At 50.5% G+C, this 24,813-nt stretch overlaps 3 protein-coding genes across 3 annotated transcripts; 1 reads left to right on the top strand and 2 right to left on the bottom strand.

Moving 5' to 3' along the window:
• Positions 1-1,087: 1,087 nt before the first annotated feature.
• On the top strand, positions 1,088-2,029 carry LOC311216201 (olfactory receptor 14A16-like; the record flags this gene model as incomplete). Its single annotated transcript, XM_084297747.1, has 1 exon — positions 1,088-2,029. One exon carries the CDS (start codon positions 1,088-1,090, stop codon positions 2,027-2,029), a length of 942 nt encoding a protein of 313 aa, XP_084153873.1.
• A 7,411-nt stretch (positions 2,030-9,440) lies between these two features.
• LOC311216200 (olfactory receptor 14C36-like) lies at positions 9,441-10,376 on the bottom strand (the record flags this gene model as incomplete). The annotated part of the gene is made up of 1 exon (XM_084297746.1): positions 9,441-10,376. The coding sequence occupies one exon, from the start codon at positions 10,374-10,376 to the stop codon at positions 9,441-9,443; it is 936 nt and encodes a 311-aa protein (XP_084153872.1).
• An 11,908-nt stretch (positions 10,377-22,284) lies between these two features.
• LOC311216199 (olfactory receptor 14J1-like) lies at positions 22,285-23,226 on the bottom strand (the record flags this gene model as incomplete). Its single annotated transcript, XM_084297745.1, has 1 exon — positions 22,285-23,226. The coding sequence occupies one exon, from the start codon at positions 23,224-23,226 to the stop codon at positions 22,285-22,287; it is 942 nt and encodes a 313-aa protein (XP_084153871.1).
• Between the last annotated feature and the right edge of the window lie 1,587 nt (positions 23,227-24,813).

Here is a 24,813-nt window from a genome sequence, read left to right as displayed (position 1 = left end):
TGAACTTCATAAAGTCCCTTCCCACACTTCAGCCCACAGACTCCACCAACATCATCCTTGTGGTCCTCACATGTTTTTTTCTAGCTGATATTAAGGAGCTACAAACCCTCCAATGGCCAGTGCCCTGTCTTTGAGAGTCTCTCCTTGCTTGAGATGAGCACAGATCACCTGCACTGAGCATGAACTGACTCCTCTGCAGGCAGAGCTGCAGCACAGGAGGGTCTGCTGAGTGTCCATCTGTCCCTCCCTGGCCTTGCCTCCCCTGGCAGCAGCACGCTGGCATTCCTCCTGGCTTCTCCAGCTGGCCGTGCTGCTGCTGGTCTTGTTCCCAGCCTGGCTGGGGATGGGGGTTTCACATTCCCATGGGGAGAGCCCTCAGTGTGCTTGGGGGAAGGGGAGTATGGGGAGAAGGTGAGGCATCGGGAGATGGGCACTTTGAGCCTCGATGTCTCTACTCTCAGCAGTGTTCAGGTTCTTCTCAGGTCAACCTCTGAGTAGAACTTTCCTGCAGCTCTCACAGGGCAGCTGAGACCAGCACTGATGGACAGATTGTCTGTCCTCACTAAAGGACACTTCGCACTATATGGACTGCCTCTTTTGCTCTTAGGATGCACAAAGTTTCCCTTCAAGTGCAGGAGAAATGCTCAGGGTTTCTGTTTCATAAAAACTCAGCAGGTGTGGTAGGTTAGCAACCACAAAAAATCTGACCATATAAAATAAAAATTAAAGAAATCTGTGTATATATATATGCTCTGAAGTTGGTTAACCCGGGAGCAACACTGGGGCAAGGTTCTTTGATATCAGCAGTGAAGTGAGTCTGAGATTACCCCAGGTTCTGCCTTTCCTCTGGCTATTGGGCATAACTGACTCTTCCATTGCCCACAAAGGAGGCCCCTGCTCCCAGGGATACCCTCAGGCAGCATCAGGAAGAACTCATGAAAGGGACCTGCCAAATGTCTTACTGGAAGTGGACAACTTTTCTGGTGATATTAGATAAGAAATGGGATTAATTTTTCTCTGATAAATCTTTTGTACGTTACTACTGTTCTTCCTCTTCTATGTGCAGGAACACATCCCAAAAAAACAGATGTCCAACAGAAGCACCATCACTGAGTTCATCCTGTTGCCATTCGCAGACACACGTGAGCTGCAGCTCCTGCACTTCGCGCTCTTCCTGGGCATCTACCTGGCTGCCCTCCTGGGCAATGGCCTCATCCTCAGCGCCGTAGCCTGCAACCACCGCCTCCACACCCCCATGTACTTCTTCCTCCTCAACCTCGCCCTCCTCGACGTGGGCTGCATCTCCACCACTCTGCCCAAAGCCATGGCCAATGCCCTCTGGAACACCAGGGCCATCCCCTATCAAGGCTGTGCTGCACAGGTCTTATTCTTTCTCTTCTTTATAGCAGCAGAATATTCTATTCTCACTATCATGGCCTATGATCGCTACGTTGCCATCTGCAAGCCCCTGCACTACAGGAGCCTCCTGGGCAGCAGAGCTTGTGCCCAGATGGCAGCAGCTGCCTGGGGCAGTGGCTTTCTCAATGCTGTCCTGCACACGGCCAACACATTTTCCCTACCCTTCTGCCAAGGCAATGCTGTGGACCAGTTCTTCTGTGAAATCCCCCAGATCCTCAAGCTCTCCTGCTCAGATGCCTACCTCAGGGAAGTTGGGGCACTTGTGTTTAGTGTTTTTTTAGGCTTTGATTGTTTTGTTTTCATTGTGGTGTCCTATGTTCAGATCTTCAGGGCAGTGCTGAGGATTCCCTCTGAGCAGGGCAGGCACAAAGCCTTTTCCACGTGCCTCCCTCACCTGGCCGTGGTCTCCCTGATGGTCAGCGCTGCCATGTTTGCCTACCTGAAGCCCCCCTCCATCTTCTCTCCATCCCTGGACCTGGTGGTTACAGTTCTGTACACTGTGGTTCCTCCAGCAGCGAACCCCCTCATCTACAGCATGAGGAACCAGGAACTAAGGGATTCCATCAGGACTCTACTTGAATACACACATCTTCAGCAAATTCACCTATAATACTATGCCTAATATTAGAAATCCAGGCTTTTCTAAGAAAGAAAATAACATGATATCTTCCATTATTAAATATCTGTATTGTTATTTTCTCTCATTATTTCACTTTTGTTTAAATAATATTTTTCCTAGCACCGTAGAAGTCAATTATTTTCCGATAGAAGTTGGCTTCCTGTGTAGGTAAACCCAAAAAGAAATCCATCAGAAATTCACTGGTGTCAGTCTCTTCCTATCTCCTCTGGAGCTGGGGGAGCAACCTCAGCATGCAGGAGGGTTTCTGGATCAAGAGCCCAGCTGCCACATGCAGGAGCATCCTCAGTGGCCCTTGGGACTGCCCCTCACTGCCCGCTGGGCTCTGCCTCTCTGCTGCCTTCAGGTCGGGGCTGCTGCTTCCCTGGAGCCATGGCCATGGCCAGCAGCAGGATGTGGTCTTTTCACTGCTGCTCTCATTTAGCTTCCACACTGTACCTCTTTCTGTGCTAGTCTTGAGTTTTCATATGCCTTGGTGACAGTCCTGTTGTCTCTGCAGTGGCATCCCTGTGGCTGCAGGCAGCAGCAGGCACTGTGCAGCCCTGGGTCACAGCTGGCCTCCCTGCTAGCACCACAGTACCAAGAGGGTCTTTCTCAGGGCAAACCCAGGAGCCTGGACACCTCTTCCAAATGTGCTATCAGGAACACAGCCAAGGGGTTGCTCCCTGCTCTTCTGTTTTCTGGGCTTCTTCATGGAGTGTGGGACAGAGGCTGAAATTCCCATGGAGGTCTGTGAGGGACCAAGAGTAGGACTAAGCACTCTCGTTGGGGCAGCACTTGCCTAAGGAGATGACAACTCATCTTGGACTCATCTGATTGGGACTGTGCTGATGCCAACCTGGAGAGGAATCTGGAGCTTCCAGGAGATGTCAGGGGATCTCCAGGGACAGGGTGCTCAGTGGGTAGTGATTAGAACCTCATAAAATGACTGTGCAAGGTCGTTTCAGGTAACAAACAAGGTGAATCTGAGGAGTGCATGGGCAGCTCAGACTGCTCAGGCTGGGTCAGCTGTCACTGCAGGTTCTCCTCCCAGCCTCTTGCCCACCTGCAGCCAACTGACTCCTGGGGCAGAATGAGAAGCCGAGAAGGCCTTGATGCTGTGCAAGCACTGCTCAGGAACAGCGATCAGAACCACAGGTGACCAACACTGCTCTGGTCACATATCAAAAACACAGCACCACACGGCCTGATCTGCAGAGAGAAATGCAGTCCCAGCCAGTCTTTGTCCCCACAATGGATGAGAAGGCTGTGAGAAACAAGGACACTCAGGGCTTTAGCAGATCCTTAAAGTCCTGCCTGAGTCCCCAGAGGGAAAGCAATCTATGTCTGGGTGGATGAGAAGGAAGTGGTGAGTACCGAATGGGGGACAGGGCTGAAGGTCCCTGCGTGAAGCTGGGTGGATGGAGAAATGTCCAACTTGCATGTGTGCCTCAGCCTGGGAGCAGGGACCTGCCCGTTGTGCAGGATGGCTGGGCTGTGCTCAGCCATGCCCCAGGAGATGACCTTGCTCTCTTCCTCCCCACCACTACCCACACAGGGCAGGCCCTCAGGAAACACCCCTGAGCCTGGAGATGCACCAACCTGCTGCAGTGAGGTGCCACTACTGCAGGGGCAGAAGGGAGGCTTGGAGAGACACGTGGGGCCTGCGAGCAAGAGTGGTGTGGCCTGGGGAACTCAGTGCCTGGGAAGAGTTACCCTGGAGCCATAGGAGCCATTCTGGAAAGAAAACTTGTAGGGAGGAACCACACTTTTGTGGCACTGCAGAGCTGCTGGGCACATTGTGCAGGATGGACATTGGTGTCCTTTTCCATCGTGTCTTAAGTGGCTCTTTTCTCAGAAATAGAGTAGCCAACAGAACACTGACAGATAGTTTAAGATCATGAAAGGCATCATAAGCATGCCCCTAAAAAGATAACTGATATGGGGAAATCAGGAGAAGCCTGGCCAGGAGAAATGTGAGACTGAGAGGAGGGAACAGGGGCTTGGCCAGCCAAAATTAAGGATTTTGTAGAGGTAAGAGGGTTCAGGTTATGCTGATGCTGCTGTAACTGTGACTTAAAATAGTCATACAAGGCTATTCCCCAGCTTCAACCTGTAAACTTATTTCTAAACCTAATTGCTACTCAGCACCCTGACAGGAATCCACTACTCTAATGACTGACCTCAACGTATCCCTTGAAGACAAAACTCAGCCCATAGCTGATTCATCCTAGCTCTTACTCTCTTAATCACTCTGATCTCTGCCCTTAATAGTAGCACTAAAATAGTCTATTTAACACTAGAAAACTGCTTAAGAGACCTAAACAAAACCCTAATTCCAAATGAATGTGTTGGGCCATGGACCTGATCAGCTTGTGGGCCACAAGGAGGAGATGGGTGGGAATGCTCTGAGGAGTTCAGCTCTGCCTCAGCATCTCCTGCCCCAGCAGGAGGAATGTGACTGTGGCAGTGACTGTGAGGTCACTTCTGTCTCTGCCCTTGATAGGGCAGCAGCAGGAACGTGGCACAGAAAGGGACTGTGAGGTCACTTGTGTCTGGAGGTGACAGGTCAGCCTTGACTACTCCCTGGGAGCTGCACTTTTGGGCTGACATCTGGCAGTGGCCCTGCTAGGCCAGCAGAAGGCACCTGCTTGGCATGCTGACTGGGGGATCCCCTCTGCCTCCAGAGCCAGGACGACCCAGGCAGAAAGAAGGCCCCCAGATGAGTTGTCGTGTCCCTTCTGCTTGAGTCCATGACTGCACAGCAGCAGGCACAAGGCTTGGCTGTGTCTAGCCAAGAAGCTGCAAGGCCAGCAGCAGGCCCCTGGCTTGGAAGCTGCTGCTGAGGTGACTTGTGTCTGGTTGGCTGAGAGGCCGCAAGGAGCCTGCTGGGTTGGGATGCCTACTTCAGGAGTGGTTTCCACCCTGATGGATCTTTCTTTGTTAGTAGGAAAGAGCAGGAGAAAAAATCTTGCCACAAAGTGTGCCGTGGAAGTTTGGAACTGGCCACGAGGAGGAAGAAATGTCACTCAAAGGGTCATGCTGTTGTCCCACAGGTCACCCTCTGATCAGACCATGGCTTTGTCTTTCAAGGAACAGCTCGTGAGGGTTGACGAGACATTGGAGATAGCCAGGTTTGAGAGCAAATTGGTGAACAGAGATGGCTGTATGAAGACTTCAAGGAAATAGGATAAATTGTGGGGCAGCATAGGAAAGCCTTCAGAGGAGAAGGCAGAGTGTGCTGGTAAAAAGGGAAGGTGTTGGGAATTGGCATAATTGTTCGATCTAAGCTTGCTTTAAGCAACCAGGGGTAGGCCTTAGAAATCTCAGGGCCTGCTGTAGCTGAGCAAACCAAGCTGCCAGAGTAACTGTGAGAAGCTCCCACTGCTATGACTCCCACATCACCCAATTGAGGAACTCAGATAATATTGTTATCAGCAGCTGGCCTCAAGGACTAGGTCTACGTGGCCGTTAAGCACAAAGGGGGTTGTTTTCCTAACTTCTAATCAAAAGGGGGGTTCTTTTCTTGCAGGTGGTGTTATTTTCTTAACGGTTTGTCTGAGTGCTTTTGACCAATAATCTTGTGTGAAACACTGTCCACCCCTGTAAAATTCACTATAAAAGTTGGGCTATTTGGGCAATAAAATGGTGAAGCATGATCTGACTCTGCTGGTGTCTGTCGTGCTTTCGTCCGTGCTTCGCAACAGGAAGGTGCTAAGAACCTTGAGATATTTGTCTCCTTGGTTAGAGCTTATGAGGAGAGATGTTATACTCGTTGCAATGGGGCCTCATTGACTCCTTGCAACCATGTACAGCAGCTCAGAGGTGACATACCACTGTTCTTCCCTTGGCATCACCCTGCCCACCACATCCCACAGACCCCAGGAAGAGCCTTGAGCCAGATGTGGGGGTGCAGGATCTCCTGTTCCAGTGGCTGGGGCCAACCCTTGGCCCTTCTGCATTACCAAAAGCAACCAAGACACTTATCAGCAGAGTGCTTTGCCTGTCTGCAATCATGGCCTCCAATTACCTGCCCTAACAAAGCCCTGGGGAGGCTTTGTTAGTAACAGCCCTCAGAGGGGCCCATTAATACTCCAAGTCACTTCAACTTTTCCTCCTGACTTTTCCTGGCTCAAGCAGTTACATCACTCTCCTCTCAGTACCTGAGCTTCATAGACTCAGCACCAAAATACACCATGGAACTCATTAAAATGCAGAAACTCCTAACATCTCTTTCATAGTTGTCTTTAAGACTTCATGCCTTGTGCAGCTACTTGCAGAGCTTGCAAGATGTAGTTAAGGAAGAAGATTTCAAAGAGCACCTAATAAAAAGATTTTCTTATTTCAAAGGCTGAATTTTGCTGCATTTCAGTTTTGAACATCATTCTCCTATTGCTATTGATCCAGGGTGACTTCTTTGCAGACCTGCATCAGGAGGAAAAGCAGAGTCTGGAGGTCTGACACGTCCACTGCCAGTAGTGGTCTTTGTCCCTGTAACTGCAGCCCAGCCCAGCACATGAAACCCTTTCTAAGACAAGTCAGGGGTTCCTCGGGAAACAGTTAAAGTAATAAAATAAAATAAAATAAAATAAAATAAAATAAAATAAAATAAAATAAAATAAAATAAAATAAAATAAAATAAAATAAAATAAAATAAAATAAAATAAAATAAAATAAAATAAAATAAAATAAATAAAGTAAGATTGAAATGACCATTGGATCCTGAGAAATTCAGCCTGACTCTCAGTAGACACCGGGACATCCATGGACTACCTTGGGTCATCTGTGGAAAACTCAGGGTGAAAAATAAAGAAAACATACCTTTATTGGCTGTAGGTGTACCCATGAGATTGGCCTCTTTGGGGAAATTGTCCCCTTCCAGACAAAGAAACCTAAATAGAATAAAGTGAAAAGACCTGCCCAGTCAATAGAGTAGGGCAAAGTCCTACTTCCTGTGCTATAGATGCAGAAGGCAAAAAGCATTGCATTGTGCCTGACACTACTCTGGGACGTGTCACCCAGGTCATACATCTTTACCTTAGTGCTGACAAGTCCATCACTAAACCACGCTGCCAAGCTCTGCATCTACACCTTGGCTCTCCAGTCAATGACTCAGCTCATGGATGGCAATCAGAGAGTCTCGGATAGCGCAACGCTACCTCAGGTGTGCCACCATGGAAGCCATTGGCACCTGCTGTTCTTCACCCCTCAGCAAACCCCCAACAGAAGGATTCTGTGGAAGGCCAAGCAAGGTAGACAACTGGTTCATGTCCTTTGTCTCCAAGGCAGCTCTGCCAAAGCCCCACCTGTGGTGCCCTCTTGGAACTCTGAATTCCCTCTCCTGAAGCAGTCTACGCCGAGGATGCACATAGCCTCCGGGCCAGTCCCAATCGGGTGCTTTTGCCATTTCTTTCCAGTTCGACTCACATCAGCCTCCAGTACAGTTAATGGGATCCCCTTGTCACTCCAGAAATACAGGTGGGTTCTACCTCTTTCTAGCTTAATGGCATTATAGTACTCTGTGCACCAGTGTGCAGTAGAGCCTGATACATTTGTGGGTCTGATGTGCCAGGCCTTTAAATATACACAGTCCAGTAAACCCAATTGTCCAGGAACACTAGGAGAAGCAGCCCGCAGAGGTGGGGCCGAGCAGAGACAAGGAATCAAGGCAGTGGGCTGGGGGAGGCCATCAGAAGCAGCCCAACGGGTGGTGCTGCTGGTGAAGACACGTTTGTGGCAGCGGCCTGATTGGGCAGCAGCTGTGCGCAGGCGAGGGGAGGCCAGGAAGCACATGGCAAGAGAGCTCCTGCCAGCAGAGCCAAGGCCAGGGCTGAGGCCAAGGGCAAAGGCAGACCCAGGGCAGGGGGCTGCAAGGGCCATGCTGAGCTCCCTGCCCCTGCAGCAGCCACTCTGGCCCTCAGCAGACGTGCTGGCAGGCTGTGGGGAGGGGACAAATGCCCTGGGCCCCCTTCCAGCTCTGCCCAGGCCAGCAAGGGCCCAGAGCGGCCTCCTCTCCCCTGCCCCTGCAGCTCTGGGCTCCCTTTGCACAGCCCTGGCTCTGCAGCACCAAGCCCTGCTGGGAGCCCTCCCCTGCATGCTGCCACCGCTCCCTGACGCTGCTGTTGCCCTCTGCCGGGCACTGCCCAGCCCAGCCCAGCCCCTGCCCACCTCTCCCCACCTCCCTGCCCTCTCCCCAGCCCAGCAGCCCAGGCTGTGCTGGCCCCAGGGCAGTGCCCACCACTGGCTGCTGCAGGGCTCTGGGCATGGCCACCACAGCCCTAGCCCCTTGTAAGGCACCGTAGCTGCTGGCACAAAGGCAGCTCTTGGCCTCCCCAGAAGCCCCCGTGCTGGGACCAGCGCCAGGTCAGGAGATGGAGGTCTGTGAAGCTGCAGGAGCCCTGCTCTCTTGCCTGGCAGATCCCCAGCACACAGTGCCTGTGCCCCGCAGGGCCAGCCCCGCTCTCCAGGCCAGCACAAGAGGCCTGGCCCAGCCACAGAGCAGCTCCACATTCCTCTCCAGCATGCCATTTGCCATCAGACTAAACACAGTCCCAGGCCAGTCAAGGCCAGTTATTGTTTGCTGAGCCATGTGCAGCCAAGAAGGGAGCTCCCAGTCCAGCACTACACTGAGCACTCTGAAATTCTGATCCACAGTGAAGCCCTGAAAAGCAAGAGGCCCATTCATGCAGCAGTTCCTTGGGTATATTCCTAGCACCAGATTTGGAAGAGCTGTGCAATGAAAGAGATGCCACTGTAGAGACAACAAGATTGTCAGCAAGATACATGAGACCTCAAGACTTAGTTGAATGTGAAAGCACAAGAGAACAATGAGGAAGCCAAAGGGAGCAGCAGTGACAAGGCCACGTCCTGCTGCTGGCCATGGCCATGGCTCCAGGGAAGCAGCAGCCCCGACCCGAAGGCAGCAGAGAGGCAGAGCCCAGCGGGCAGTGAGGGGAAGCCCCGAGGGCCACCGGGGCTGTTTCTGCATGTGTCAGCTGGGCTCTTGGCCCTGAGCCCCTCCTGCATGCTGGGGCTGCTCCCCCAGCTCCAGAGGAGATGGGAAGAGAGGGATACTGAGACCAATGAATTTCTGCTGACTTCTTTATTGTCTTTATCTACCTAGGAAGCCTGGATCTGTGTGTACATTAGATACGGTAAAAACTAACACAAAATGTAACATTCAGAATGCTGATAAATATGTTATAAAAAAACCAAAATATTGTTAAAATATTAACAGAGAAAAGTAATTTTTAAAATGTTCTATCATTTTCCCAAATATCCTTTGATTTCTGATAGGATTATTATTAATGACAATGTTATGATAACACTTGTAATGATAAAAATGATACAATATAATGTGAATAAAAATATTTGCATATTATTAAGAATACATCTTCTGAACACATCATGGATGCTTAAGAAGCATGTATTGAAACAGTTTCCTCACTGCATTCTTCAGCTCCTGGTTCCTCATGCTGTAGATGATGGGGTTCAGAGCTGGAGGCACCACCGAGTAGAGAAGTGTAACCACCAAGTCCAGGGATGGCGAGGAAATGGAGGGGGGCTTCAGGTAGGCAAATATGGTAGTACTGACAAACAGGGAAACCACGGCCAGGTGAGGGAGGCACGTGGAAAAGGCTTTGTGCTGGCCCTGCTCAGAGGGCATCCTCAGCACTGCCCTGAAGATCCGCATACAGGACACCACAATGAAAACAAAACAACCACAGCCTAAAGAAACACTAAAGACAAGTGCCCCGACTTCCCTGAGGTAGGCATCTGAGCAGGAGAGCTTGAGGATGTGGGGGATTTCACAGAAGAACTGGTCCACAGCATTGCCTCGACAGAGAGGCAGGGAAAATGTGTTGGCCGTGTGCAGGACAGCATTGAGAAAGCCACTGCCCCAGGCAGCTGCTGCCATCTGGGCACAAGCTCTGCTGCCCAGGAGGCTCCCGTAGTGCAAGGGCTTGCAGATGGCGATGTAGCGGTCATACGACATGACAGTGAGAAGGGAAAACTCTGCTCCAAACAAGAAAGCAACGAAAAAGACCTGTGCAGCACATCCTTGATAGGAGATGGCCCTGGTGTCCCAGAGGGCATTGGCCATGGCTTTGGGCAGAGTGGTGGAGATGCAGCCCACGTCGAGGAGGGCGAGGGTGAGGAGGAAGAAGTACATGGGGGTGTGGAGGCGGTGGTGGCAGGCTACGGCGCTGAGGATGAGGCCGTTGCCCAGGAGGGCAGCCAGGTAGATGCCCAGGAAGAGCGCGAAGTGCAGGAGCTGCAGCTCGCGCGTGTCTGCGAATGCCAGCAGGAGGAACTCGCTCACAGAGCTGATGTTGGGCATTTCCTGCCGTTCGTCAAGGGCACTGCAAAGAAGTTAAAATACAGACTGTTAGGGGAAATTTCCCTGAACAATACTCATTTCTTTTCTCATTAAAGCCTTTACATTGCCTTTCTTTCAAGGTGCCCTTTTTTTCTCTCCCTGGTTGTAGCCCTGATTTGTGCTTGCTGAGTGTCCTGTACACAGCAGCCACCTCTGCTCCACTGCAGTGGGAAATGTTGTTGCTGTGGGGGCAAACCTCAGCCAGAGGGCACATCCAGGAGGGCTGCTCTGTCCATCCTCTGGCTGCTGTCTGCTTGCAGCACTTACCTGGGGTATGGCTGTGCTCAGAGGTTGTGTTAAAAAATCACATCTTGATTTCAGGTCCTAAAGAACAGCTCAGAAAAGCCCTGGTGCAGTCTGAAAGCAAAGAGAAGGGAAGGGATATTCTGAGTTTCATCACTAACCACCTGCTCATGTCTCCGTTCAGTGCAATAGGAAGCTCAGTCACTTGTGCAAATCCAGCCACTCTGTTAACACAGAGCCTACCTCACAATCAGAGCAGGAAGAGGCAGGCAGAGAGTGCAGAAAGTGCCTTCTCCTTGCAGGCAGCTCCTGCCCTGCCCTTCTTCTGCCCAAGCCCCTGGGCTCCCTGGGCAGGCTGAGTACTGAGCCTGGCAGGTGGCAGAGGCCCTGCCCTGGCACACAGCCCCTGGGGCACCGCAGGGACCCTGCTCTGCACCACAGCCCTGGGCACCCCTGCCTGCACCCCCGGCTTCTCCTTCCTCCAGGACCTGCCACTGCATTGCCCTCAAGCCAAAGACTTACCAGGTTCAGGGCTGGGAAGTGTTCTCCACCACTGAGCTCTGTGCATCCTGCCACTTCTGCCTGTCTTTAAGCACTCTGTCTCTGCAGGCAGTGCCCCCAGCCCTGCTGCGCTGTGCAGAGGAGCTGCTCCTGGGCACAGCTGTCTCTCTGCACCACGGCCCTCTTGCCACGAGCTCTCTCTGTCTGAAGAGCCTGGCCCAGCTCAGCAGCACAGCACCAGCCCAAGGCACTGCAATCACCCCTCTGGGGGCTTTGCTGATGAGCCCACGAACCTCAGGCACTCAGAGGCAATTGAAGACAGCTCTCCAGAAGTCCAAGTCAGAGGCAAGTTTCCTGCAGTGTCCCCCTGAGGGCCAGCACTGACACAGCCTCCCTTGGACCTCGTTAGAGCAGGACATTGGAGGCAGTGAGGACAAGGAGACAAAGGCAATGTGAAGGTGACACTGATGTGTAGGAAACGTGGATGTGTGTCACCAAGCACAAGGGCCAGGCCTTGACCCCAAGTGCTTTGAAAGGGATATACTTTCCTTTACAGGTTGCTCAGGGCTCTTTGTGGGGCAGTAGGAGATGGGGATGTGCATTGTCAAGTGCAGGAGAATGCTACAGCCCCTGCCTGGTTCATGGGTGGGGGCGAGGAGGCTGCGAGGTCCTGGTTCTTCAAAGATAAGCTGTCTCCTCATAGGCCTCAGTGGCAGAGAAAACAGCCATGGCCATGGACACAAAGACCTGGTCCTTTTGGGACTTCCAGCCTTGTCACAGTCCTCTATCCTGTCTATACATGGCTTTGCTAGGGACTCTGAGACCTCCACATCCTTCCTTTCTGGCTGCAGACCCTTATCTCTGTGGTGTCACAGCAGATCTGAGCTGAGCGTGATACCTCAGATCTTCTTGGTGGCCATGCTCCTTGTAAGGCAGCTGTGTAGGAAGCTGGCCTGGTTCCTCGTGAGCAGGCACCACTGCTCGTATGGCATCCCTCGTTGTACCCAGGGCCTCCTCCTCCTGGGCACTACTCACTCAGCAGTGTCCCAGTCTGCCCTGATGTGTGGGGTTTCTCTTCCTCTGGTACAGGACTGGGCTCTTCTCCATGTGAAAGTCAAGAGTTTTCTGAAGTCAAAATCCTGCAGTTTCTTAAGGTTCACCCGCAGTGATGTTCGATTCTATCAGCTGTTAATGTCAGCAGGCAGACAGTTCAACCTTCGTGTAATTGTGCTATATCTGACTAGACAGCAGCAGCAGCAAGAGTTGCAGGGAAATTTGGATTTTTCAGGAGTAACCAGCTAAATGGAATTGCAGCACAGTCACTCAAGGGCAGGGGATGGAAGGCTGTCAGGTTCCACATTTGCTGCGCTTTCTTCTCATGCATGCTGTCAGTTTCTCTGGAATCGTGTCCTGAATGTTATGGGGCTCTGCAGGTGAAAATTAGAAGGGCCAAAGCCCAGCTGGATCTCAATCCATCTATTACTGTCAAAGACAAAAAAAAATAATAATAAAATAATAATAAAAAAAAACTATTTTAAATGAAGGAGGATTGGGGAGAATCATAATCCTTTATTGGATTTTGGGGGGAAAACCTGGTGAAAAGGGATGAGGTAAAGGCTGAGACACTTAATGCCTTCTTTGCCTCTGTTACTAGCAACAAGACCAGTTGTTCCCCTGGATATTTCTTCCTCCTCATGGCCAGTGCCATCCTTCCAACGCACACTTTGTGGCAGTTTTTTTCTGCTGCTCTTTCCTACTACCAAACGAAGCTCCATGAGGGTGGAAACCCCTCCTGAAGTAGGAATCCCAAAACCAGCACGCTTCTTGCAGCCTCTCAGCCAACCACACACAAGTCACCTCAGCAGCAGCTTCCAAGCCAGGGGCCTGCTGCTGGCCATGCAGCTTCTTGGCTACACACAGCCAAGCCTTGTGCCTGCTGCTGTGCAGTCATGGACTCAAGCAGAAGGGACAGGACAACCCATATGGGGGCCTTCTTTCTGCCTGGGTCGTCCTGGCTCTGGAGGCAGAGGGGATCCCCCAGTCAGCATGCCAAGCAGGTGCCTTCTGCTGGCCTAGCAGGGCCACTGCCAGATGTCAGCCCAAAAGTGCAGATCCCAGGGAGAAGTCAAGGCTGACCTGCCACCTCCAGACACAAGTGACCTCACAGTCCCTTTGCGTGACACGTTCCTGCTGCTGCCCTATCAAGGGCAGAGACAGAAGTGACCTCACAGTCCCTGCCACAGTCACATTGCTCCTGCTGGGGCAGGAGATGCTGAGGCAGAGCTGAATTTTCTCTGGCCCCCTCGGTATCTCTTTTTACTTTCTGGGTTAGAGATTAAGCAAAGTTTTAGTGGGAGTGTTTGGTGATCTGCTTGTGCTGTCACGTCTGTGGTTGAGGTATGGACAAGCTCTGTGGTTTACGGGTGTTTTACATCTGCCAAGGTGTTTAGGGTTAAATAGAGCATTTTAATGTTAGTGTTAAGTGAAGGGATTATGGTTATCAAGAGAGAAAATTGATTCCTTTCAGAGTGTTGTAGTAGCATTTAGGTTTAGGGATTAAAATCACTGTTTCCAGTAAGGTAAGGGACATACATTACTGTTTTAAATCAGTGTTACTGCAGCATCGACATTGCATGAATGCTCTTACCTCTATGAAATCATTAATTTCTGCTGGCCATGCTCCTCTTACCACCCCAAAATCTCACGTGTCTTGTTCAGGCTGCTCCTGACCTCCCCATATCTTATTAGGATCAGCTTTCTGATGATATTTACCATCTCAGTGTATCTGTCTCACCTCTGTTGGCTCCTCCATTCCTGAGAAGGAAGTGGCATTGTAGTCAGGAGGGAAAAGGGCATGAAGATCTTTAGACGCATCCTGCACAATGTGCCCATCAGCTCTGCACCTCCACAAAATCATGCTCCCGAGCTACAAGTTTTCTTTCCCAAGTGGCTTCTGTGGATCCAGGGTTACTTTTCCCAGGCCCTCTCACATGTTTCAGTTTTGGATGTGCAGGGATGGGATAAGGAAAGCCAAGGTATGGATGCAACTGATCTTCTCAAGGGATGCGAGTAATAATAGGAAGAGATCCTATAGGTACTTTGCTCAGAAAAGGAAGGCCAAGGAGAGTGTACCCCCTTCTGATGGATGAGAAGGGTGAACTGGTAATGACAGACATGGAGAAGGCTGAGGGACTCAACAACATCTTTGCCTCAGTCTTCCCTGCCAGTCAGGCTTCCCAAGTCTTTCACTTCCCTGAACCCATAGATGGAGGCCGGGGGGCAAAGTCCCTCCTGCTCTAAGTATAGAGGAGGTCTGAGTCCACCCGCAGAAACTGAGCACATACAAGTCTATGGGGCTTGGTGACATGCATCCCAGGGTCCTGAGGGAACTGGCTGATGTAGTCGTCAAGCCTCTCTCCATCATATTTGAAGAGTCCTGGCAGTCAGGTGAAGTCCCTGCTGACTGGAAAAAGGAAACATCGCTCCCATTTTTAAAAAGGGTAGAAATGAGAACCCATGGAACTACCGAATGGTGAGCCTCACCTCTGTGCCTCAAAAGATCATGGAAAAGATCCTCCTGGAATCGATGTCAAGGCACATGCAAGACAAAGAGGTGATCTCAGACAGCCAGCATGGCTTCTCCAAAAGGTAAATCTTGCCTGACCAATGTGATGGCTTTCTACAATGGAGTGATCACATCAGACAAGGGAAGACCGTCCGATGTCATCTACTTGGACTTCTGTAAGACCATTGCCATGGTCCCACATGACATCCTGATCTCCAAATTAGAGAGATATGCATTTGATGGCTGCACCATTCAGTGGATAAAGAGTTGGCCTAAAGGTCACACCCAGAGAGTGGTGCTCAATGGCTCTATGTCCAAGTGGAGGCAGGTGATGAGTGGTGTACCTCATGGGTCTGTCTTGGGACTGGTACAGTTTAATATCTTTATCAATGACATAGTGGGATTGAGTGCACCCTCAGCAAGTGTGCAGATGACACCAAGCTGAGTGGTGTAGTTGATGCAACAGAGGAAGGGGTGCCAACCAAAGAGCGCTGTACAAGATTGAAATTTGGGTCCCTGTGAATCTAAGGAGGTTCAACAAGTCCAAGTGCAAGATGCTGCACCTGGGCTCGGGAAATCCCAGATATGAGGAAAGGCTGGGAGAAGAACTCATTGAGAGGATCCCTGCAGGGAGGTACCTGGGGGTTCTGCTGGACAAAAAGCTCGACATGAGCCAGCAGTGTGTGCTTGTAGCCCAGGAGGCCAACTGCATTCTAGGCTGCATCAAGAGAGGAGTGGCCAGCAGGTGGAGGCAGGTGATTCACCCCTTCTACTCTGCCTTTGTGAGGCTCATCTTGGAGTCCTGCATCCAGGACTGGGGCCGCCAGCACAAGAAGGGTGTGGGTCTGTTAGAACGGGTCCAGAGGAGGGCCATGAAGATGATCAAGGGGCTGGAACACCTCTCCGATGAAGAAAGGTTGAGAGAGCTGGGGCTCTTCAGCCTGAAGAAAAAAAGGTTCCAGGATGACCTCATCACAGCCTTTCAGTACTTAAAGGGGGCTTATAAAAAGATGGAGAGTGACTCCTTGCTCAAGGACATCACAGTCACTGCCCTGCCCCAAGGGGACAAACAGCTGAAATTAGGGATAGGAGTAGGTTTGAAGATGAGATCTGCTGTGTGTGTGGTGGAGGGTTAGGCGGTCAATTTAACATTTAGGGATTAGAGGTCAACTTCTAGGGCTAATGCAATGGAAGGGCTTTGAGAAAGGGATTGGTGTTCTGCTCAAGATGCCTGCTCAAGGTGTAGGATAAGGGCAAGCCTTGTGGGTCAGAGTTTTGTTTAGTTCTTGGGTGAGGGCTAGGGCTAACACTGACATTCTAGTTCATGATTAGGCTTAATCATCATTCTGCTTGACCTTTAAGTACAAGATGTGTTTGACATCTGCCTTTTCCAAGTCCCGAGGAACCTCTGATCAACCTGTCCTTTCCAAGGCCTCTCAGATAGATCTTATGACAACGTCTGGAGCAGTTCCACCAGCATGTCTCTCACCCTTCCCACTCAACTGCTAAGCAAGCTGAGGATTGAGCAGGGGGATGATGAAGGTTTGGGAAAGGGCTTGGTTAAAACCTCTGAGCACAGCCTTTATGGGCTTCACACAGACAGTGAGGGTGGTGTCACAGAAAACAGTGACACTCATGAGGACTAAAGAGCAGGTGGACAAGACCTTGGGCCTGCCAACACAGGACGCACACACATGAAAACTGTATGGGAGGGAAGAGGAAGATTGGATCCAAAATGTAGATTATGAAATCAAAGAGCATGAGTATCACCGTGACACTGCAGGACAGCTCCAGCAATGGGGCAAAACCGTACAAGAGGTTTCTATGACACTGGGGCCACAGAAGAATAGCTGGGAGGAGAAGAAATAACTTCTGTACATGAGAGAAATTCCCCTGGTTCAGGTACAGTTGCCTTCTGGAGTCAGACCTTCCACTTCTCGAGCCTTGCAGAGAACAGGGGTGGCATACAGCCCAGGGCTGACCGTAGGACATGGCCCCCAGCAGGAAGCACTGCGGTCATGCAGAAGGTGCAGGTGTCCTGGTTTCAGTTAGAACAGAATTAATTTTCTTCCTGGTAGCTGGTGGAATGCTGTGTTTTGGCTTAGGATGAGAAGAGTGCTGATAACACCCCGATGTTTTCATTGTTGCAGAGCAGTGCTTATACCAAGCCAAGGACACCTCAGCCTTTTGCTGTGTCCTGCCAACAGGCAGGCTGGGGGTGCAGTAAGAGCTGGGAGGGGACAGACCCAGGACAGGTGACCCGAACTAGCCAAAGGGGTATTCCATACCATCTGACGTCATGCTAAACAATAGATAGGGGTGGCTAGCCGGGGGGAGGGGGCCGGACTGCTCGGGGTTAGGCTGGGCATCGGTCAGCGGGTGGTGAGCAATTGCATTGTGCATCACTTGTTTGTACATATTATTAGTAGTAGTACTATTATCATCATTGTATTATTATTATTATTATTATTATTATTATTATTATTATTATTATTATTATTATTATTATTTTCCTGTCTTATTAAACTGTCTTTATCTCAACTCACGGGCTTCACTTTCCATTTCTCTCCCCCGTCCCAGAGAGGGAGGGGGAGGGTGAGCGAACGGCTGCATGGTGTTTAGCTGCCGGCCAGGTTAAACCATGACAGCAGGTGAGAGTGCTGCCACCTCTGTGAGCAAAGGGGGTGCTGTCCCCAGCCAGGAAGCTGGCCAGCATCTGATGCAGGGTGCTGGAACTGTGCAAGGAGGACAACTCTCCCCCAGAAAGAAGGCCACGGGCATCTGCAGGTGTTTGGTGTCAGGCACCAGATGAGTGATGAGGGTGTTCCACATCCCAGTCACTGTGCTGGTCAAGCAAGAGAGGAAGAAGAGATTTGGGTATGGGTAGAGGATCTCCCAGGTAGAAAACTGATGAGCTGGTTCATCCACTGGAGAACCAAGGTGTAAATGTAGAGCTTGGGAGCGTGATATAGTGATGGCCTTGTCAGCACTAAGGCAAAGTTGCCTGACCTGGGTGACACGTCCCAGAGTAGTGTCAGGCACAATGCAATTCTTTTTACCTTCTGCATCTAAAGACCAGGAAGTAGTACTCTGCCTTTCTCTATTGACTGGGCAGGTCTTTTCACATTACTCAATTTAGGTTTTCCTGTCTGAAAGGGGCAATTTCCCAAAAGCAGCCAAGCTCATGGGTACAGCTACAGCAACTTAAAGATATATTTTCTTTCGTTTTCATCCTGAGTTTTCCACAGAAGACCAAAGAGATACCATGGATATCTAGGTGTCTACTGCAATTCAAACAGAAATTCTCAGGTTCCAAAAGTCACTTAAATTTTATTTTACTTTATTTCATTTTAGGTTTCATTTTTTTTATTTATTTTATGTTTCATTTTATTTTATTTTATTTTATTTTATTTTATTTTATTTTATTTTATTTTATTTTATTTTATTTTATTTTATTTTTGGTTTTATTTTATTTTATTTGTTATCAAGGAACCCAAGTTGTCTTAGAAAGGGTTTCATGTGTGGGCTGGGCTGCATTTACAGTGACAAAGACCACTGCTGGCAGGGAGGGTGTCTGACCTCCAGACTCTGCTTTTCCTCCCGAAGAAGGTCTCCAAAGAAGTTACCCTGGATGAACAGCAATAGGAGAATGATGCTCAAAACTGAAATGCAGCAAAATTCAGCCTTTAAAAACTGAAAATATTTTCTATGAGCTGCTTTTTGAAATTTTCTTCCTTAAGTACGCCATGCAAACTCTGTAATTGGCTATACAAGGCATGAAGGCTTGAAGAAACTATTGAAGAGATGTTAGGAGTTTCTGCATTTTAATGAGGTCCATGGTGTATTTTGGTGCTGAGTCTATGAAGCTCAGGTACTGAGAGGAGAGTGATGTAACCGCTTGAGCAAGTAAAGTCAGGAGGAAAAGCTGAAGTGACTTGGAGTATTAATGGGCCCCACTGAGGGCTGTTACTAACAAAGCCTCCCCAGGGCCTTGTTAGGGCACATAATTGGAGGCCATGGTTACAGACAGGCAAAGCACTGTGCTGAGAAATGTCTTTGTTGGTTTTAGTGAAGCAGAAGAGCCAAGGCCTGACCCCTGGAACTGCGAGAGGAGATTCTGCACCCCCACATCTGGCTCAAGGCTGTTCCTGGGGTCTGTGGGATGTGGTGGTCAGTGTGATGCCATGAGAACAACACTGGTGTGACACCTCCGTGGTGCTGTACAGGGTTGCAAGGAATCGGTGAGGCCTCATCAGAATGAATATAACATATCTCCTAAGCTCTAGCCAAGAGGAAAGAAATTTCAGGGCTGTTGGGCCTGCCATTTCTACCAGCACCCTCTGCCTTCTCCCCTGCAGGCTTTCCTTTGCTGTCCCGTAGTCTGAACTATTTCCTTGCAGTCTGCAGACACCCATCTCTGTTCATCACCTTGCTTTCATCCCTTGCTTTCACCCATGTCTCATCAGCCCTCACCAGATTTTCCTTGAAAGACAAAGCGACGGTCTAATCAGAGGGTGACCTCTGGCAGCACAGCACGACCCTTTGAGGGACATTTCTTCCTCCTTGTGGCCAATGCTTAACATCCAAGGTACACTTTGTGGATTTTTTTTTTTTTCTGCTCTTTCCTACTACCAAAGGAATGGAGATCAGGGTGGAAATCCCTCCTGAAGTAGGCATCCCAACCCAGCAGGCTCCTTGTGGCCTCTCAGCCAACCAGACACAAGTCACCTCAGCAGCAGCTTCCAAGCCAGGGGCCTGCTGCTGGCCTTGCAGCTTCTTGGCTACACACAGCCAAGCCTTGTGCCTGCTGATGCCCACTCATGGACTCAAGCAGAAGGGACAGGACAACCCATATTGGGGCCTCCTTTCTGCCTGGGTCCTCCTGGGTGTGTAGGCAGAGGGGATCCCCCAGTCAGCATGCCAAGCAGGTGCCTTCTGCTGGCCTAGCAGGGCCACTGCCAGATTTCAGTCCTCACTTGGTTTTGAATGCCATGAGACCTCATGGCAACCTCACGGTTCCTGCCCTGACTCAAGGGGCCAAGCACCTAAAGTTAGAGGGCTTGAAGGTGGGGAGGTTAATGCACAGGAAGAGGGGCTTTGGGTGTTAGATGTTCATGTATGGTGTTAGGGGCTAGGGCTCATCTTTCTGAGTTAGAGATTAAGGCAAATTTAGTGGAAGTGTTTGGTCTTCTGTTTAAGGTGTGCTGTCTGTGCTTAGGGTATGGGGAAGCTTTGTGGTTTAGGGTTTTGTTTAGGTCTGTAAAGAAGGTGTCTAGGGTTAAACAGAGCATTTCAATGCTAGGATTAAGGGCAGGGATCAAGGTAAACAAAAGAGTAAGGGTAAGGGAAAGAGGCTATGGGCTGAGTTTTGGCTTCAAGGGACACTATGAGTTCTGGCATTAGAGTAGTGGATTCCTGTCAGGGTGTGGTGTAGCATTAAGGGTTAGGGATTAAGTTTACAGGTTGAGACCTTGGAAGGGCCTCACATGAATTTTTGAAGTCAGTGTTAGAATAGCATGAACATTATCTGAACATTTTTTCATCTTCCAAATCATGGATTTCTGCTGCCCTAGCTCCTCTTCCCTCCCCTAAATCCCACATCACTCTTAGCCAGGGTTCAGCTGACCTCCCCATAGCAGTAATCTTGTTGGGATTAGCTTTCTGATGGCTCTCATGATCTCAGAGTATCTGTCTCACCTCTGTTGGCTACTCCATTCCTAAGACAGAAGTGGCGCTTAAGGCAAAATGGAAGAGGACACAAACATGTCTAGGAACACCCTGCACCATGTGCCCAGCAGCTCTGCACAACCACAGAAGTGAGCTTCCTGATGTTAAGTTTTGGTTCCAGAATGGATTCAGGCTAATTTTTTCCAGGCCCTCAGGCATGCTTCATTTTCCTCCAGGGATCTTGGAGGCACTGGCTGCCTCTGTGTAGAAAACTGAAAGCAGCCGTGGAGGATGACTTTAGGCAAAAGCTGAAATCTTTTGATTTTGACATGACAACCAGAGGTGCTGCTCTGCAGAGCGAGGGAGCTGTGCCCAGGGCACGGGGGCACTCTGCAGGGCCATGCTGGGCAGGCTGGGAGGCAGACCCAGCTCATGGGGTCACTGCCACTGCCCCAGGGCTGCAAGGAATCACTCGCTAGGCTCCTTTGCTGGGGCTGCTGTGTGCCCTGGGGCTGCAGAGCTCTCCTCTGCCTGCTCACACCAGACTGAGCACTTGAGCTCTGCTCAGTCCACCTCAGACATAACATGGTGCTTGGCAGTAAATACTGGGGTCATCTTTCCAAGACAAGGTAGCAGTTTCTCAGAGACTGGCAGCACAGCAATCTGCTTGTGGGAACCGATGAGTTACTAAATATTCCTCATGTTTGGGGTTGCAATTCCTTTTTCTTTATTTTTTTCTTTTCCTTTCGCTTCGTTATGTGTCTATCTCTCTGTGAGTTTTTATGTCCTTTCACTTCTCTCTCTAGATGTGTTTCCTCCTCTCCCTCTAGAGGGGGAGGAAGCAGGCAGCTCACGCATGTGTAGTTTCTGGTTGAGGTGAGAAACGAGGAGGCTGGCTATGGTGCAGCTGCAGGAGCCCTGGTCTCTTGCCTGGGAGATCCCCAGCACACAGTGCCTGTGCCCTGCAGGGCCAGCCCCGCTCCCCAGGCCAGCACAAGAGGCCTGGCCCAGGCACAGAGCAGCTCCACATTCCTCTCCAGGATGCCATTTGCCATCAGACCCAGTAACTGCAGGACATGCCAAGGCCATGCCACTTATTACTGTTTGCTGGGCCATGTGCTATCAAGAAGTCAGATCCCAGTCCAGTCCTTTGTCCTTCAGTAATCACTATGGGACTGATCCATCCTGAAGCCCCGAAAAACAAGAAGCCTGTCGAGGGAGGAGCTCCTTGGGTGTATTTCTGACACCAGCTTTAGAAGAGGCATACAGAGATGTGGCAGAAATGCCACTGTAGGGACATCAAGACAGTCACCAAGGTGCATGAGATCTGACGGCTAACCCACGTACAAGAGCACAAGAGAACAAAGTGGAAGCCAAAAGAGAGTAGGAAGGAAAAGGCCACGTCCTGCTGCTGGCCATGGCCATGGCTCCAGGGAAGCAGCAGCCCCGACCCGAAGGCAGCAGAGAGGCAGAGCCCAGCAGGCAGTGAGAGGCAGCCCCGAGGGCCACCGGGGCTGCTCCTCCATGTAGCAGCTGGGCTCTTGGCCCTGAGCTCCTCCTGTGTGCTGGGGCTGCTCCCCCAGCTCCAGAGTACATGGGAAGAGATGGCAGCTGAGATCAGTGAATTTATGCTGTCTGCTTTATTGTCTATACCTACAGAGCATGCCTAGTTCAATAGGTTGATTAGAAGATGTACTCAAAGTAAAAAATTACTAAATAAATTCAGCCAATATCAGAAGTCATGAAAATAATAAAAAGAAAAGAAAAATGATATGAAAATCTGTCATGTTCATTTCTCAAATACAATAGTAGTCCTGACAGGATTATTATTAATGTTTAAAATATGATAATAATACTAAGGATAAAAATAATATGATAAAAATCACAATAATATTAACAATATTGATGTTTAATAAGCACATACAAAAACAGTTTCCTCACTGCATCCTTGAGCTCCTGGTTCCTCATGCTGTAAATGAGAGGGTTCACTGCTGGAGGCAACACTGAGTACAGAAGTGACACCAGTAGATCCAGGGATGGGGAAGAGATTGAGTTGGGCTTCAGGTAGGCAAAAATGCCAGTGCTGACCATCAGGGAGACCACGGCCAGGTGAGGGAGGCACGTGGAAAAGGCTTTGTGCCGGCCCTGCTCAGAGGGCATCCTCAGCACTGCCCTGAAGATCTGCACATAGGACACCACAATGAAAACAAAACAACCGAAGGCTAAAGAAATACTAAACACAAGTGCCACAACTTCCCTGAGGTAGGCATCAGAGCAGGAGAGCTTGAGAATCTGGGAGATTTCACAGAAGAACTGGTCCACAGCATTGCCTTGGCAGAGGGGCAGGGAAAATGTGTTGGCTGTGTGCAGGACAGCATTGAGAAAGCCACTGCCCCAGGCAGCTGCTGCCATCTGGGCACAAGCTCTGCTGCCCACGAGGCTCCCGTAGTGCAGGGGCTTGCAGATGGCAACGTAGTGGTCATAGGCCATGATGCTGAGAAGGGAATACTCCGATGACATCAACAAGACAAAGAGGAAAACCTGTGCAGCACATCCTTGATAGGAGATGGCCCTGTTCTCCCAGAGGGCATTGGCCATGGCTTTGGGCAGAGTGGTGGAGATGCAGCCCAGGTCCAGGAGGGCGAGGTTGAGGAGGAAGAAGTACATGGGGGTGTGGAGGCGGTGGTTGCAGGCTACGGCGCTGAGGATGAGGCCGTTGCCCAGGAGGGCAGCCAGGTAGATGCCCAGGAAGAGCGCGAAGTGCAGGAGCTGCAGCTCGCGCGTGTCTGCGAATGCCAGCAGCAGGAACTGGCTCACAGAGCTGATGTTGGGCATTTCCTTGTTCTGGCCATGGGGTCCTGCCCAAGGAACAGAAAGACGGTGATTATTAACATTAGAATTATCTAAGGAAAAGGATTTCCATTTCTCATTTAAGTTTCACAAAATGCTTGCTCACTTCCATGAAGGTATTTTGCAGATCCCTTTCTTGCATGTGGATTGATGCTGCCTTAGGCTGTGCTTTGGAGCAGAGGACTCTGCTATAGGCAATGCAGGAGTCAGTCCTGTCCTACACCAAGAGGTAAATAACATAGGAAGACTTGTATCTTTTCTTCTAGCTTAGCCACTACTCCTGTGGAGAATCTCTAAGGCAGAAATCCTGTAAGTTTCTTTCTTATTGCACGTGAAATACTGTGGATCCTGTGGATTCTATCCATGGATTCAGTTGATCTGTGCTGCATGAAAGCTGCAATCAGAAGTTCACCTGAGAATAACCTGGACACTGCTGAGAGCAGAGACATCCAAGCTCAAAGTGCCCATCTCCACACCCCTCACCCTGTCCCCATACTCCCCTTCCCCCAAGCACACCAGGGACTCACCCCATGGGCATGTGAAACCCCATCCCCAGCCAGCCTGGGAACAAGATCAGCAGCAGCACGGCCAGCTGGAGGAGCCAGAGGAATGCCAGCGTGCTGCTGCCAGGGGAGGCAAGGCCAGGGAGGGACAGACGGACACTCAGCAGACCCTCCTGTGCTGCAGCTCTGCCTGCAGACGAGGCAGCTCCTGCTGGGGACACCAGGGCAGAGGCTGTGCTGCTGGGAGAGGAGAGCAGGGGGTGTCCCAGGGAAGGCGCCTGCCCTGCAGGGGATGGCAGGGAGGTGCCTGAGCCCTCCCTAACACAACATTTCTGGCAGCAGCTCCCTCTTACTGCCTGCCCATGTCCCTGCTATCTGCCCATATCCTTGCCAGGAGCCAGATTAGCGTCAGCTCAGTAAAAACCTGAGGAGTCCACAAACATGACGTTGGTGCAATCTTTAAGCTGAGGTGGCTGAAGACACTTTATGAAGTTCATTTCTGACATATGGATCTCTCAGTGCAATGCTCCCAGAGTCTCAGTCTCCTACACAATGCTGACAACAAATTACCATGAAACCTATCTGCACTCCACTGCCATAAGCTCAAAACACAGACTATAGAAAAAATCTTACCCTTCAGGTAACCCCAGTTTTAGCCTTTCTAAATGTCCAACCATAGATGCCATTCTCTAAAGCATTTTCTGCTCTGGAGAAACAGCGAGACCCATCCCAACAGGTGCTGTCAGCCATTGGATGTGCCAGCTGTAGAAGACCCCTCTGGCAACCCCACCTGCAGTGCCCTGCTGCCAGAGCCTCACGGTGTCAAGAGCCTGCAGATGTGTCCTGCCACACGCTGCCCTCTGTTGTTGCACTCCTCAGTGCCTTCAAGCCCTCTCTCCTTCTCTCCTCTCTGCGTGCCAGCTGTGGTCAGAGCCCCCAGCCCTGCTGTGCTGTGCAGAGGAGCTGCTCCTGGGCACAGCTGTCTCTCTGCCCCAGGGCCCTCTTGCCACGAGCTCTCTCTGTCCCACGAGCCTGGCCCAGCTCAGCAGCACAGCACCAGCCCAAGGCA

The sequence above is a fragment of the Netta rufina genome (assembly GCF_964035555.1).
Source record: "Netta rufina genome assembly, chromosome: 18".
Lineage (NCBI taxonomy): Eukaryota > Metazoa > Chordata > Aves > Anseriformes > Anatidae > Netta > Netta rufina.
The sequence above is the reverse complement of the archived record's forward strand: the minus strand, read 5'-3'. Positions and strand labels throughout refer to the sequence as shown.